The sequence below is a fragment of the Pseudorca crassidens genome, chromosome 16, assembly GCF_039906515.1.
Source record: "Pseudorca crassidens isolate mPseCra1 chromosome 16, mPseCra1.hap1, whole genome shotgun sequence".
In the NCBI taxonomy this organism is placed as follows: Eukaryota; Metazoa; Chordata; class Mammalia; order Artiodactyla; family Delphinidae; genus Pseudorca; species Pseudorca crassidens.
Genome location: NC_090311.1, coordinates 34,136,844 through 34,153,086, shown reverse-complemented (window position 1 = coordinate 34,153,086; position 16,243 = coordinate 34,136,844). Strand labels below are relative to the sequence as shown.

Genomic DNA, 16,243 nt, shown 5'->3' with positions numbered 1-16,243 from the left:
TTTATAGAGACTTTATGAAGGTTTAAACAAATTAACAAAACCTCCATTTTATACCTCTTGCCACAGTTAACTACAGGTTTCTTACAGTTGTAGTTTTGGGGCCGAGGGTGTTTCACAAGCATCCTTCTTCCACAGGTAACTTTCAGGCTGTTAGAAAATGTTGAGATAGATGCCACTGTAGAAAACTAATCCTAACAACCACTCATGGAGGGGATATGGGGATATGTGTATACGTATAGCTGATTCACTTTGCTGTACAGCAGAAACTAACAAAACATTGTAAAGCAATTATATTCCAATAAAGATATTTTTTAAAAAATCACTCGCATTTTAAAAGTGTCATATGCTTTATAAACTGCTTATTGAATCTTTCCATTCTCCGTTAGTGGCAGGTCACAGCAGCTGTTCATGGCCATTCTCCTCAATCCCAGATGAGGAAACAAAAGCTCAGTGATTAAGTGACTTGTCCAAGGTCTTCACACAATTGATTTGTGGCAAAGCTGGGACTATAATGAGGAAGCGTGGGAAGGGGAGGAGCAGAAAGTCATGCTTAAGGAAATCACATATGGCTTTCTTCCCCAGCTCCCCGTTATCACCCCCTCAGCCCTTCCCTGACCCCATTCTCCTCCCTTACAATCCCAAATAATAAAAACAAGGAAATAAAAATTAAAAAAGGTCAAAATCATGCTCTAAGGAGATTTTTCAGTTTTTCACTCATTCCTCCCTATATAAAATAGAGAGAGGTAGTGGTAGGAGCCCGGAAGAATATTTCCAATCTGCCAAAGTAGTCCCTGGGCTGAGAACTATATTATCTACTTCGCTAATAAAAAATAAAAAGGAAAATGTACGGTATGTTTAAATGTACAGCAGGTTTAAAGAGAGAATTGTCTCTCTGTACAGAACTGTCTCATGGATGAAAGGGAATATGAAAATAATATTACAGTAGACATGGTAAGATTATATGTGATTTTTCAGAAGCATACATTAAGCCATAGGAATAGGGGAAAGAAAGAGAAAGTCATATAATCATCTTGGTACGTGCAGAACAAGTTATTTAAATTCAATAACCATTCATGTCTTTAAGAAAATGTCAGCAAACTAGAAATAGAATTCCTTCAGCTAGAAAAAAACTACAAAAACCACAGCAATTGTCATACACAATGATAAAATAATGCATTCATTCTCCATCCCTACAAAAAAGATGTCACTATCACCTCTTCTATTAAACACTGTACTGGTAATTATGACCAGTCTGATAATGCAAGAAAAAAAAAAAGATGAGAAAGGAAGGGGGGAAAAAACTAACATTACTCACAGGTGACATCGCTGGGCACATAGAAAATCCCAAGAATCTACTGACAACTTCCACTTCTGCGTAGGATATAATAGGTCGTGGCAACCTGATTCAGCTTCAATAACTAGAAAAAGCCACAAAAAATTTAAAAATCACATGTTCATAGATGTTGGAGAGTTGTGGAAGCAATGAGGAGTGGATACACTGGAATTCCAGAGGGGAGAGCCCTCTGCGGTGAGTGAGTGATCATCACCTATTCTCTTCTCTGGAGGTATCTGCCAATTCTGGGTGCAGATTAAAGACCATACTTGACCCAAGAAGAAGGACTCTACTAACGGAAGAGAAACAAACGAGGCTCTGGTGGGTGCATGAGCTTGGTTTGACAGATTAAAGCCCCAAGATGCCCCAAATTCACAGCTGAGTTTTGCCACAGGAGGTTTTCTGAGATACCACTACATACCAACCAGAATGGTTAAAATGAAAAGACTAAAAAACACCAGTGATAGAGAAGTCAGAGGGCAACCCAAACTCTCATACACTGCCGATGGGGATGCAAACTGGCACAACTATTTTCAAAAACTGGCAGTATATACATATGACCTAACAGTTCATGTATTAGCTATATACCCCATATAAATGCATTTATATGTTCATAGCAATACTATTCATAATAGCCAAAACTAGAAAAGATCAAATGTCCATGAGCAATAAAAAGGTAAATACACTGTGATATATTCACACAATGGAATAGTATACGACAATGAAAATGAATAATCTAGAACAAAGAACAAAAATAGGGATGAATCTCATTAATGTAAGGTTGAGTGAAAGAAGTTAGATGCTAGAGTAAGTGGTTTTTCTCCCATTTAAATAAAGTGCAAGAATAAGTAAAATCAAGCTATGCTTTATGTCAGGATGGTGGTTACCCTTGGGGGTAGTGGGTAGTGAACAGAAGAAAACATGAGGGGGGCTTCTGAGATGCTGACCATGTGCTGGTTATACAGGTTATGTTCACAGAGGTATGGTCAGTTTGTGAAAATTCACCAAGCTGAACACATGATATATTTCGATTAAAAGTTTTTTAAAACAAGAGTTTTTGAAAATATAAAACATAGTAAAATAAGAGGAGGGAGATAAATGAATTACTCAAAGCTGTAAAGATCATCCATCAAAAATCATCCTGGAGGGACTTCACTGGTGGCACAGTGGTTAAGAATCCACCTGCCAATGCAGGGGATACAGGTTCGAGCCCTGGTCCGGGAAGATCCCATATGCTGCGGGAGCAACTAAGCCCGTGCTCCACAACTACTGAGCCTGCTCTCTAGAGCCTGCGAGCCACAACTACTGAGCCCGTGCTCCGCAACAAGAGAAGCCACCGTAATGAGAAGCCCGCGCACCGCGAGGAAGAGTAGCCCCCTGCTCGCCGCAACTAAAGAAAAGGCCACACGTAGCAATGAAGACCCAACACAGCCAAAAATAAATAAAATAAAATAAAATAATAATTAAAAAAAAGTCATCCTGGAAATAGTACCACTTAGACACTGAGAAGTAGCTATCCATATCAAACAGGTACTAGACTAAGAAGGCTCAGAAGAAATAACAGTCCAATTAACATAATAATTATCTAAACCTTCTCAGGTGTGTCCTGAGACAATTTTTTTTTTTTTTTTTTTTTTTTTTGCGGTATGCGGGCCTCTCACTGCTGTGGCCTCTCCCGTTGCGGAGCACGGGCTCCGGACGCGCAGGCTCAGCGGCCATGGCTCATGGGCCCAGCCGCTCCGCGGCATGTGGGATCTTCCCGGACCGGGGCACAAACCCGTGTCCCCTGCGTCGGCAGGTGGACTCTCAACCACTGCGCCACCAGGGAAGCCCTGAGACAATTATTTCTGTTGATGTCCTCTTGGCCACAACAACTAGGAGACCCATGTCATAAGCACAGCATGAGTCAACTGAGTCAATAATATGTTAAATCATTTAACAAGTCTTTACTCATTATGTATGATTGGAAGGCTAGCTTTTAGTTAATTACTTTAGACCCCAGTAAAGATTTCAAGATAAAACTTGACACTCCCAGCATCCAATTAAGAGTGACAAGCAATAAATGTGATCCAAATAAAAGCAAAATGATTAAACTTCAAATAAATAAATTCTCCCACCAATAATTTTCAACATTTACATTAAACAACAACTTCTAACCCAGGATTTTGGTTTTTTTACATCTTTATTGGAGTACAATTGCTTTACAATGGTGTGTTAGTTTCTGCTGTATATGAAAGTGAATCAGCTATATGTATACATATATCCCCATATCTCCTCCCTCTTGCGCCTCCCTCCCACCCTCCCTATCCCACCCCTCTAGGTGGTCACAAAGCACTGAGTTGATCTCCCTGTGCTATGTGGCTGCTTCCCACTGGCTATCTATTTTACATTTGGTAGTGTATATATGTCCATGCCACTGTCTCATTTCGTCCCAGCTTACCCTTCCCCGTCCCGTGTCCTCAAGTCCATTCTCTATGTCTGCGTCTTTATTCCTGTCCTGCCCCTAGGTTCTTCAGAATGTTTTTTTGTTTTTTTTAGATTCCATATATATGTGTTGACATATGGTATTTGTTTTTCTCTAACTTACTTCACTCTGTATGACAGACTCTAGGTCCATCCACCTCACTACAAATAACTCAATTTCGTTTCTTTTTATGGCTGAGTAATATTCCATTGTATATATGAGCCACATCTTCTTTATCCATTCATTAGTCGATGGACACTTAGGTTGCTTCCATGTCCTGGCTATTGTAAATAGTGCTGCAATGAACATTGTGGTACATGATTCTTTTTGAATTATGGTTTTCTCAGGGTATATGCCCAGTAGTGGGATTGCTGGGTCGTATGGTAGTTCTATTTTTAGTTTTTTAAGGAACCTCCATACTGTTCTCCATAGTGGCTGTATCAATTTACATTCACACCACTAACTCAAGATTAGAATTAGACAGGTTCTCTTTATTTTAAAACAAAAAAAGAATACTATATAAAGTGAACATTTCCTCAAACTCAGAATTAATTTTACACATGGGTCATCTTCCTCATAGATTCTCCATGACCTCAGAACAGCAAGGACAGTTCAAAGATCCCTATCATGGTCTCTAAAGATTAATTCAAATCACAGTCTAGGAAGAGTTATCAATCTGTAAATAATTCTCTCAAGACAGCCCTCCAAGGAAAGCAAACCACAAACACTCATATTCTGTACAGAGTGGTGAATCTCCATGTGAGGGCTCAGTTCCACTGACAGGTACACCCTGGTTCTGACAGAAAGAGAATCCTGCCCTCTTCAGATAATGCTGGTTCAGAAAGCTTGACCTGTATGCCTTAGTATGATTCTCCATGCCAGTACTGACTCAATGACCACTTCCAGACAATGTTCAGTAATTATATACCTTCACCTTTACCAAATGACCCCTATGCTGCTCAGATCCTGGATCCTATTGAACTCTTGGTCAAACGGCTTTGGGGCCTCATCTGGTATTGCCAATTAAGAGTCACGTGAAGTGTTCATATGCACTAAACTGACAGAGGTACCTAAAGTTGCATCAGACTTGGACAGCCTTTACAGCTTTTCCCCAGGCAGTGTCTGGTACATAGTAGGCACCCACAAATGGTAACCTTATAATCATCACCACTGTTATGTTCCTAGGGTGGCGAGAAGCAAACAGACCACCTCAACAGTCACCATGTTATTACTGGCATTCTTAACATATACTCATGCAAATTCCAGTTGTATACTGTCATCTCCAGGACGGCCTGGTAATAGGATGGTATTTTATAAGACTATAAGAAAAACAGGCAAATAATTATCCCTTTATAATTGCTATAGGCAAGCCACTGTTTATAGTCAGTGGTTCTCAACAGAACCACTTGCTTCCCAAGGGGACATTTGTCAATGTGTCACAAATGAATTGTCACAACTGAAAGGTACAACTGGCAACTAGCGAGTAGAAGCCAGGGATGCTGCTAAGCAACCTACAATGCACAGGATAACGTTCATGACAAAATTATCTGCCCAAAATGTCAACAGTGCTCAGGATGAAAGACCCTAGTTTATAGTTCTGACTTCATCATCCAAAAATAATGGATAACTGCAACCAATTTAATCCACTTAAAATAAAACCAGGAGATAGACTCATCAAAACACAGAAAGCTGTTATCTATTAAACTCCCACCTATTTATTTTTATTTTTAAAAATCTATTTATTTTTGGCTGCACTGTGTCTTTGTTGCTCTGCGCGGGCTTTCCCTAGCTGCGGCGAGCAGGGACTACTTTTCCTTGCGGTGCGCATGCTTCTCATTTGGTGGCTTCTCTTGTTGCAGAGAATGGGCTCTAGGCATGGGCCTCAGTAGTTGTGGCATGAGGGCTCAGTAGCTGTGGCTCACGGGCTCTGGAGCGCAGGCTCAGTAGTTGTGGCGCACGGGCTTAGTTGCTCCACGGTATGTGGGATCTTCCCAGACCAGGGCTCGAACCCATGTCCCCTGCATTGGCAGGCAGATTCTTAACCACTGCGCCACCAGGGAAGTCCTACCTATTTATTTTTAAAAATCTGAACCAGAAAAGGCTTAAATGAAGAGAGGGGGAAAACTGATAATGAAGGAGAAAGAGAGAGGTTTGTAGAAACCTTGTCCTTGAGTAAGCAATCTAGTATACAAGTAAAGGGATCTGCCTTAGAAGGAGCACAGCCACTGTACTGGGACAGACTCTTACTGAATGCTCAGTCAGTATTTTACACAGCACAAACTCTTCGTAGGGATTATACCTTCAACAAACCCCTCAGGTAGATCCTATTATTCCCGTTTTTCCTGGATGGGGAAATTAAACCTCACAAAGTTATTTGACTAGGGCCATACACACATTAAATAAAAGGACTAAGATTTAAACCCAAGTCTTTAGACACCAAAGCACCATGCTCTTCTTAATCACTCCATCAAGTTAAAAAGCTTATCTTATGTACAGAGACTAAATCCCTGGAAGGATACTCACAGAAATGTTCAGTATGGTTATCTATGGATAGTAAACTATTAGTTAGTCTTTATTCTTTGTACTTTTCAGGTCAGTACAGAAAGAATCTTTGAAAAGATAAAACTTAATGGACTTGAGCATACTAGTCTCTGCTTAGTGAATTTGTAAGTCCAAAGTGAACTTTTTGTTACTGTTGTTAACTTGCATCAGCAACCTCACAATACAACAAGCTGATTAATAAAGAAAAAACCTGAGCTCCATTTCCATTCACTGTTGCTGCTGACAACTTGGTTCCCTTAAGAAACTAGTTTGTTGGCTCACAACTTGGGCAATTTCCAAACAAATTTTTTTGAACTGTTTGTGATGTGAGGTAAAAGCTTTAAGCAGACAATGGAACAGAACCCACAGCCTAATTCCGGAACCTACTTTCTCAATTGCTGACCTAATGTGGTTTGGCCCAATGTTGCTGTCAATTTTAGGATTCATTTTGTTTCTTTCTACAAATAGGATAAGAATTTTAGGTAGTTTCGTAGGTAAGAGCCTAGATTCTGATGACTTTTTTTTAAATTGCAGATGCTATTCTATTTAGATACAGACTTTAAAAAAACTTACCCCTCAAGCCCCATCTAGGTGGCTGCCTACAACTTTGAAATTACACCCCTGTTGTTGCGTCCAAAAATAAAATACATAACACTTTCTTCTCCTCTTCATAGCAATGGTGGCATTGTTACTGTTATTAGTCCACATTTATTGAACACTTAACTATATGATGGAGACATATACATTACATGCATTTCCTCATTTCATTCTCACCACAAAGTTGTAAGGTAGATACTATTATTGTCCCCATTTTGCTGATGAGGGAAAAGGCTTGAACAGGGCAGTAACGATTACCAGGCCACACAGAGGTGAATGGCAGAGTCCAGGCGTTGTGACTCCAGGATCCCAATAGCAATGCGAGCCAAAGAATAATTATCTGCATTCTCACCTACTCCCAAAAGGATCTGTATCAGGATGGACTCTTCCACAACACTACGACCAATCCATAAAAGCAACGTTCAAATATCCAAGACTATTAGGTAAAAGAGCAAACTCACTTTGTGTTGCCTCAGCAGGCAAAACTAAGTTTAATGGTGGAAGGTGGAAGGAGAGCTACTGATGCTTAGGTAACCGATGAACAGTTAGAATAGTCGTCACTGACTAGGTCGTGTCAGAAGCACCTGACCACCTAGTATTAAAGTAGAGGCTTGAATACTATTCATAATGTGATTCCCAAACTATTTTTTTAAAAAGAAAATATGCTTTCCTCTACTGAAATCTTATAGAACTGTAAATCATAAAACTAAACTACTCTGGTTCAAGAGGAGCAGAGGAAGTCAGAGTCCCCACCTCACCATCTCAGGGCCCCTCAGTGGCAGTGATACTGTCAAGCATTCCCAAGACTCCGACAGTACAGTTCAAAAGTTAATACAGAATCCCAACATGGATGAATCTTGAAGACCTTATGTTAAGTGAAGTAAACTAGTCACAAAAGCACAAAGACTGTTTGATTCCACTTATATGTGATATCTAGAGTAGTCAAATTCAGAGACAGAAAGTAGAAGGGTAGTTGCCAGGGGCTGAGGGGAAGGGGGAATGGGAAGTTACTGTTTGCCGGATACAGAGTTTCAGTTTGGGAAAATGAAAAAGTTCTGGAGATGAATGGTGGTGATGGCTGCGCAACAAAGTAATTACACTGATGTGATACAGTTAGTGCCACTGAACTGTACACTTAAAAATGGTTAAAATGGTAAACTTTATGTATATTTCACAATTAAAAACAATAAGAAACCATTAAAATCAGTCAGGATGTTAGTGTGCAAAATAAAATAAAAATACTAACAAAAGAAACAAACTGTATTAGAAATGAACATAATCATACTGAAGAGGGTGGGAAAGAAATGAACTAACTTGAGACTTCCCTGGTGGCTCAGTGGTTAAGAATCCGACTGCCAACGCAGGGGACACAGATTTGAGCCCTAGTCCAGGAAGATCCCACATGCCGCGGAGCAACTAAGCCTGTGGCTACAACTACTGAGCCTGAGCTCTAGAGCTCGTGAGTCATAACTACTGAGCCTGCGTGATGCAACTACTGAGGCCCGCGCGCCTAGAGCCTGTGCTCCGCAACAAGAGAAGCCACCACAAGAAGCCCGCGCACCACAATGAAGAGTAGCCCACACTCACTGCACCTAGAGAATGCCCGCATGCAGCAATGAAGACCCAATGCATCCAAAAATAAATAAAGTAATTTAAAAAAAAGACAGTGGGCTTCCCTGGTGGCGCTGTGGTTGAGAGTCCGCCTGCCAATGCAGGGGACACGGGTTCGTGCCCTGGTCCGGGAGGATCCCACATGCCGCGGAGCGGCTGGGCCTGTGAGCTATGGCCCCTGAGCCTGCACGTCTGGAGCCTGTGCTCCGCAACGGGAGAGGCCACAGCAGTGAGAGGCCCGCGTACCGCAAAAAAAAAAAAAAAAAAAGGTAACTTCTAAAGAAAAGACAGAAATGAACTAACTTTAACTGGAAAATAGTATTTTGACTGGATACAATAAAGACAGAAATTACTGTACATAAATGTTATGATATAGTTATCAAAAGTGTTTCTTACAGAGGTGTGGGCTAGCAATTATGAAAGCACTTTATATGTATACCAGAACTGATCAAATAAGTAAATAAATTGTAGATAATGAAATCCAGTGTACTCGTTATTAGAGGAAGAAACTATAAATAGGGAAAAAGAAAAGACTAAAATAAGGTTTGTAATACTAAATTGGAATCAGAGATATCAATACAGACTCATGATTTGGAGTATATCTATCCAGATTTAGAAACATAAATATGTTTATGTGTGGGGGTAGCTAGACTATCCACTAAACGCAATGACACCTCAGTGACCGTAAGTACATCTAGTGTCCAGATTGTGATCCCTAAACATCACTTTCCAATAAAAAGAATCAAGTAGTTGATTTCAGGGATAGGGCAAAGAAAATACGAAATGAGTCTGAAACACCTTATAGTGCCAGAAGTAAAGTAGTTCTCTAAAAAAGATGGGGGCTTATTGAAAGTACACAGGAGCCAACCCAAAGGCGTTCCTAATGGCCAAAGCTAGAACAATTTGTTCAACACATAAATAATGATAGCAATGAATTTTAACCTGTCGAGTAAAATAAGTATCTGTGAATCCATACTGAAAGAAATAAGTAAATAAGTAAACAAATGAGGGAGAAAAACATTTCTCCCTCACAGAATTTCAATTAATAAATAAAGAGGGAAATAATCATCTTTAAGTGCAGTACTAACTGTTGCAGAGATCTACTGGTGGATGCTAAAAAGTAAGGTCAAAAAGGATTTGCACAGTCCCAAAGTATCTCCTCCAAGATATTTATCAACTACAAAGGTAAAGATATTAATTTCTTGTTCTTGATAATTATACAATGATTAAGTACAGGGGAAGTGTATTATTTCTGCAACTTTTCTGTTAAGTCTAAAATTAGTTCAAAATAAAAAGCTTTTTAAAAATTAAAAATACATCTGTATCCAGACCCTCTGTCCGCACCAAAAAAAAAAAAGTTAATGCATTGGGATGTCTACACTACATTATAGAAGATGTGAAGAGCCAGGATTCTATGCTACTAGAAGGCCAAAGGTAGAAAAAAACAAAACTAAATTAAACTAAATAAGTGTTTATCAAAGGCTTTCCTAAGAATATGGGCACATACATTTTTCGTTTTTCTTCTCCCGCATCCCAGGACCATCAAGCAAAAGTTCTCAGTACTGGCCATTTAAAGCACTTGTTTTATTTTTATTTCTTTTATTTTATAATTACTCATATAATAAAAGAAACAAAGTTATCTATGCTAGTTGTATATAGTTTTCTTTAAGTATGAGGAAATACAAATTACCTAGATTCCACCACCTAAAGATAAACACATTTTTAATGTACCTCCTTCTAGAAAATGTGCTTATATACTTTTCCCACATAAATAGTTACAAATTTAAGTCCAACAACCCACTCTGCACCTACGACTTCCTATTCAAACAGCACCTGTTTTACAGCCACCAACCAGAAAATCCCTAGGAAAAAAGACAAGATAGTGTTGTTTTTGAGGACATGGTTACCCAAACCCTTTTCCATCACTTTCTATTCCCTGAATTTTATAGACAACATACAAAGTTAGGCCTTGTACTCGGCTCTATTTACAAACTTTAGGGTATTTAAAATAAAGGCTAATGCAAATTTCAAAATATCCCCATTCCTGAGTGGGGTGAGGAGAGTAGAATTGCTCTTGGTGGCCCAGCATGGTAGTTGAGGCCCAAGCAGGGTTAAGGAGGCATGCATACTTTTGAGAAAACAGCCTCAAGCAGGGTGTCAAAGCTCTCACAGAATAAAAAGGGCAATGACTCCTGGGGCAGCCCAACACAGGGTGACAGTGCCCAGGAAGCACCTCAAAGGGAAGGGGGCGGCAGCAATGATGAGATGTTGGTTACATCTAGCAGGATGGATTAAATAAGTGTATTTATTAAGAATAATAAGAACCAGGGTCCTCACTATCAGGGCAAAGAATTACAAACACGGAAAGGAAAAAAGCTAAAATGAACTTTGTAGTCTTTGATTGGAATTGGAGGTTATCTGTATGGCTCATGGATTTCAATATACACAAATAGACAGACAGGAAATAAATACAGATGTTAACGTGGGTCTGTGTACAGAATATCTGTGTATATCTATGTATCTGTATCTATATCAAATACCTATTTATGTATATACATGTATCTCTGGCTCCGTCTAATAAGAGGGCCAGGCAGTAGCCATCTTCCTCCTCTTCCTCCCCAAACAGCAGATGAGTACATTTAGCACCTAGAACTTGGTTTCTAAATTTTATTCTCCACTAAAAGTAACCAGGGTTCCTTGGAGAAATGGTTGATTCCAGGACTGGGACAGGGAAATGAGATGATGAGCCTGGTATATCTCATTGTGCCAAAAAATTAAAAAATACCAAAAGAAAGATGGATGTTAAATGGATACAGGAGCCAGCTTGAAAGGGTCCCCACTGCCCATGTGTGGGACAATCTGAGCATCAGATTAAATCACGATAGTAACAGAGTAAAGCTCTTTAAATAAAACAGGACAACACAAGTCTATACTGATATAAATAAATAAAATGAATAAGTTGAAAGTTTGATGAGGAACATTACAGTTACATAGTTTTAAAGCATCTCCCCTGAAGATATTTATAACAAAGGGAAAAGAGTAATTTTACCGTGGAGAAGCCTGGGAGGAACTATCTTAAAGTGATCAAAGTAAATAGAGCCAATAAAGGACAAAACTGAGTGTCAACTGATAGGATGCAATGAAAACATACACTGCATCGATTTTGTGACATTTCTGCCAAAGCTGGGTAACCTGCATTTGATCATGAGGAATAATCAGAAAAAACCAAATTAGGGACATTCTAAAAGTAACCGGTCTGTAAATTCTAAAAGAGTCAAGGTCATGAAATGCTTTGGCTGTGGAACTTCCCTTCTGAAGAGACTAAAGAGACACGACAACTAAAGATGACGCTAATTCTGAAATGAATCCTTTCATTAGGTATCCTTCAGTAAAGGATAAAACTGGACAACTGGTGACATTTGAATGGGACCTGAGATTTAAATGGCAGTAATGAATCAATGTTAATTTTCTGATTTTAACGATCATATTGCGGTTATATAGGAGAATGTCCTTGTTTACAGGAAATCACACTAAAGAATTAGGGAGGGCTTCCCTGGTGGCGCAGTGGTTGAGAGTCCGCCTGCCGATGCAGGGGACGCGGGTTCGTTCCCCGGTCTGGGAAGATCCCACATGTCGCGGAGCGGCTGGCCCCGTGAGCCATGGCCATTGAGCCTGCGCATCCGGAGCCTGCGCTCCGCAATGGGAGAGGCCACAACAGTGAGAGGCCCGCATACCGCAAAAAAAAAAAAAAAAAAAAAAGAATTAGGGAGTGACAGGGCATCAAATTGGCAGCTTACTGTCAAATGGTTAAAGAAAAAACTCTGTTTAATATATTTGCAATATTTTCAATGCCAAGTATGAGGCTGTTTTTAAAATACATCTCTTTTTTTTTTAATTAATTTATTTTTAGCTGCACTAGGTCTGCATTGCTGTGCGCGGGCTTTCTCTCTAGTTGCGGTGAGCGGAGGCTACTCTTCCTTGTGGCACGCAGGCTTATTGCAGTGGCTTCTCTTGTTGCAGCGCACGTGCTCTAGATGCGCAGGCTTCATGTAGCTGTGGCGTGTGGGCTCTAGAGCACAGGCTCAATAGTCATGGCACACGGGCTTAGTTGCTCCGCGGCATGTGGGATCTTCCCGGACCAGGGCTCGAACCCATGTCCCCTACATTGGCAGGCGAATTCTTAACCGCTGTGCCACCAGGGAAACCCAAAATACATTTCTGCATACCTATTCATAATGAAGTCAAAAAAACTAGGAACAGAAGGGAACTTCCTCAACCTGATAAAGGGTATCTATGAAAAAGCCACAGCTGGCAGCATAATTAAAGGTGAAAGACTGTTTTCACCCTAAGATCAAGAACAAGACAAGGATGTCCACTCTTGCCATTTCTATTCAACACTGTACTTGAAGGTTCTAGCCAGGCCAATTAGGCAAGAAAATGAAATAAAAGGAATCCAAATTGGAAAGGAAGAAGTAAAACCAGCTCTTTTCACAGAAGACATCATCCTGTATATAGAAAACAAAAAATCAACTGTACTTCTCTACAATAGCAATGAACAAACTAAAATTGCAATAAGAAAACAAGTCCATTTACAATAGCATCAAAAAATGAAACAGAAATAAATTTAACAAGGAAGTAGAAAACGTATACAGTGAAAACTGCAAAACGCTGTTGTAAGTAATTAAAGCAGATCTAAATAAATGGAAAGAACTCCATATTCATGGATTATTAGATTTAATATCTTTAAGATAGCAATACTCCCCACAGAGATCAAAATCCCATCTGGTTGCTTCTTTGCAGATATTGACAAGCTCATCCTAAAATTTGTATGGAAATGCAAGGGACCCAGGATAGTCAAAACAATCTTGAAAAATAAGAATGAAGATGGAGGACTCAGACTTCCTGACTTCAAAACTTACAATAAAGCTATAGTAATCAAAGTAGTGTGGTCTGGATAAGGACAGACTTACATATTAATAGAATAGATTGAAACCCTCACCCTTACAATCAACTGATTTCTGACAAGGATACCAAAACAATTCAATGGGGGAAAGAATAGTCTTTCCAACAAATGGTGCTGGGACAATCAGACATCCACATGCAAAAAGATGAAGCTGGACTCCTACCTTACACCATATACAAAAATTAACTCAAAACAGATCAAAGGCCTAAATGTAAGAGCTAAAACAATAAAACTCTTAGAAGGAAACATAAGGGTAATAATGTATTAGCCATCAGCAGAGCACACAAAAACCACCGAGTAGGCCTAGGGAAGAAAGGAAGGTGGGAAAACTTTCACCAACCAAATAAAGAAGGAAAAAAGAAAGCTAATGTTTGTTTTCATTTCTTCTTGTTTGAAAAGCAAAATCTCAAATGCACTTGCTCCATAAAAACAAATCTTTTGGGCTTCCCTGGTGGCCCAGTGGTTGGGAGTCTGCCTGCTGATGCAGGGGACATGGGTTCGTGCCCCGGTCCGGGAGGATCCCGCATGCTGCGGAGCGGCTGGGCCTGTGAGCCATGGCCGCTGAGCCTGCGCGTCCGGAGCCTGTGCTCCACAATGGGAGAGGCCACAACAGTGAGAGGCCTGTGTACCACCAAAAAAAAAAAAATCTTTTAAGTTCAATTAAAAACAAAGGATTTCATTCTTTTTTATGGCTGAGTAATACTACATTTTGTGTGTGTGTGTGTGTGTTTGTGTGTGTGTACACCTCATCATCTTTATCCACTCATCTACTGATGGGCACTTAGGTTACTTCCACATCTTGGCTATTGTAAATAATGCTGCAATGATCACAGGACTCCATATATCTTTTTGAATTAATGTTTTCATTTTCTTCAGATACATACCCAGAAGTGGAATTGCTGGATCATATGGTAGTTCTATTTTCAATATTTTGAGGAACCTTCATACTATTTTCCACAGTGGCTGCACCAATTTACATCCCCACCAATAGTGCACAAGGGTTCTCTTTTCTCCACATCCTAACACTTCTTCTTTGTTGTCTTTTTGGTAATAGCCATCCTGACAGATGTGAGGTGAGATCTCATTGTGGTTTTGATTTATTTCCCTGACGATTAGTGATGAGCATCTTTTCATGTGCCTATTGGCCATCTTTATGTCTTCTTTGGAAAAAATATCTATTAGATTCTCTGCCCATTTTTTTTCTTTTAGATTTTTTTTTTTTGATGTGGACCATTTTTAAACTCTTTATTGAATTTGTTACAATATTGCTTCTCTTTTATGTTTTGGTTTTTTGGCCCCGAGGCATGTGGGATCTTAGCTCCCCAACCAGGGATTGAACCCGCACCCCTTGCACTGGATGGCGAAGTCTTAACCACTGGACTGCCAGGGAAGTCCCTCTCTGCCCATTTTTTGATTGGGTTGTTTATTTTGATGTTGAGTTGTATGAGTTCTTTGTATATTTTGGATATTAACCCCTTATCGGATATATCATTTCATTGTAGCATGATACAATAGCCAAGTTATAAAATAATCCAAGTGTACATCAATAGATGAATAAAGATGTGAGAGATACATGTGTGTATGTGTTTATGTGTGTGTGTGTGTGTATATATATATATATATATATCTCAAACAATGGAATATTACTCAACCATAAAAAAGAATGGAATTTTGTCATTTGCAACAACATGGATGGACCTAGAGGGTATTATGTTAAGTGAAATAAGTCAGAGAGACAAATACTGTATGATTTCACTTGTATGTGGAATCTAAAAAACAGAACAAATGAACAAACAAACAAACAGATACAGAGAACAAACAGGTGGTTGCCAGAGGGAAGGGGGCTAGGGGAGGAGAGAAATAGGTGAGGGAGATTAAGAAGTACAAACTCCCAGTTACAAAATAAATGAGTGATGGGTATAAAATGTACAGTGTGGGGAATATATTCAATAATTATATAATATCTTTGTATGATGACATATGGTAACTAAACTTATCGTGGTGATCATTTTGAAATGTACAGAAATATCAAATTGCTATATTGTGTAACAGGAACTAACATAGTGTTACAGGTCAATTATACTTCAAGAACAAACAGGGACTTCCCTGGTGGTCCAGTGGTTAAGACTCCTCACTCCCAACACAGGGGACCCAGGTTCAATCCCTGGTTAGGGAACTAGATCCCGCATGCCACAACCAAAGATTCCACATACTGCAACTAAAGATCCCGCATGCGGCAACAAAGACCCCTCATACTGCAACTAAAGACCCAGCGCAGCCAAATAAATAAATAAAATATTAAAAAAAAAAAAACTCCTAGGAAAAGAGGTCAGATTTGTGGTTACCAGAGGTGGAGGGATAGGGGAAGGGAGAATTGGATGAAGGCAGTCAAAAGGTACAAACTTCCAGTTATGAGATAAATAAGTACCGGGAATGTAATGTACAACATGATAAATATAATTAACACTGTTCTATGCTATATATGAAAGTTGTTAAGAGAGTAAATCCAAGAGTTCACATCACGAGGAAAAATATTTTTTTCTATTTCTTTAATTTTGTATCTATATAGATGATGGATGTTCAGTAAACGTACCGTAGTAATCATTTCAGGATGTATGTAAGTCAAATCATTATGTTGTACACCTAAGACTTACACCATGCTGTATGCCAATTAGATCTCAATAAAACTGCAAGCAAAAAAAATAAAATGGAAATACGCAAAGAACAATCAAAA

General features: G+C 39.4%; 1 protein-coding gene across 8 annotated transcripts in view; it reads right to left on the bottom strand.

Annotated features, from left to right (window-relative positions):
- The window catches only part of IDE (insulin degrading enzyme), a 112,792-nt gene that overhangs the window by 86,387 nt on the left and 10,162 nt on the right, over positions 1-16,243 (bottom strand). The window contains exon 2 of one of the 8 annotated variants that reach the window (XM_067709998.1): positions 1,316-1,418. The exons of 6 other annotated variants lie outside the window; for them this stretch is intronic. In XM_067709998.1, the coding sequence (XP_067566099.1) occupies positions 1,316-1,418 (103 nt within the window). Of the gene's footprint in view, positions 1-1,315; positions 1,419-16,243 lie in introns of those variants that run through there. One more of the 8 variants, XM_067709997.1, reaches the window with a different exon arrangement.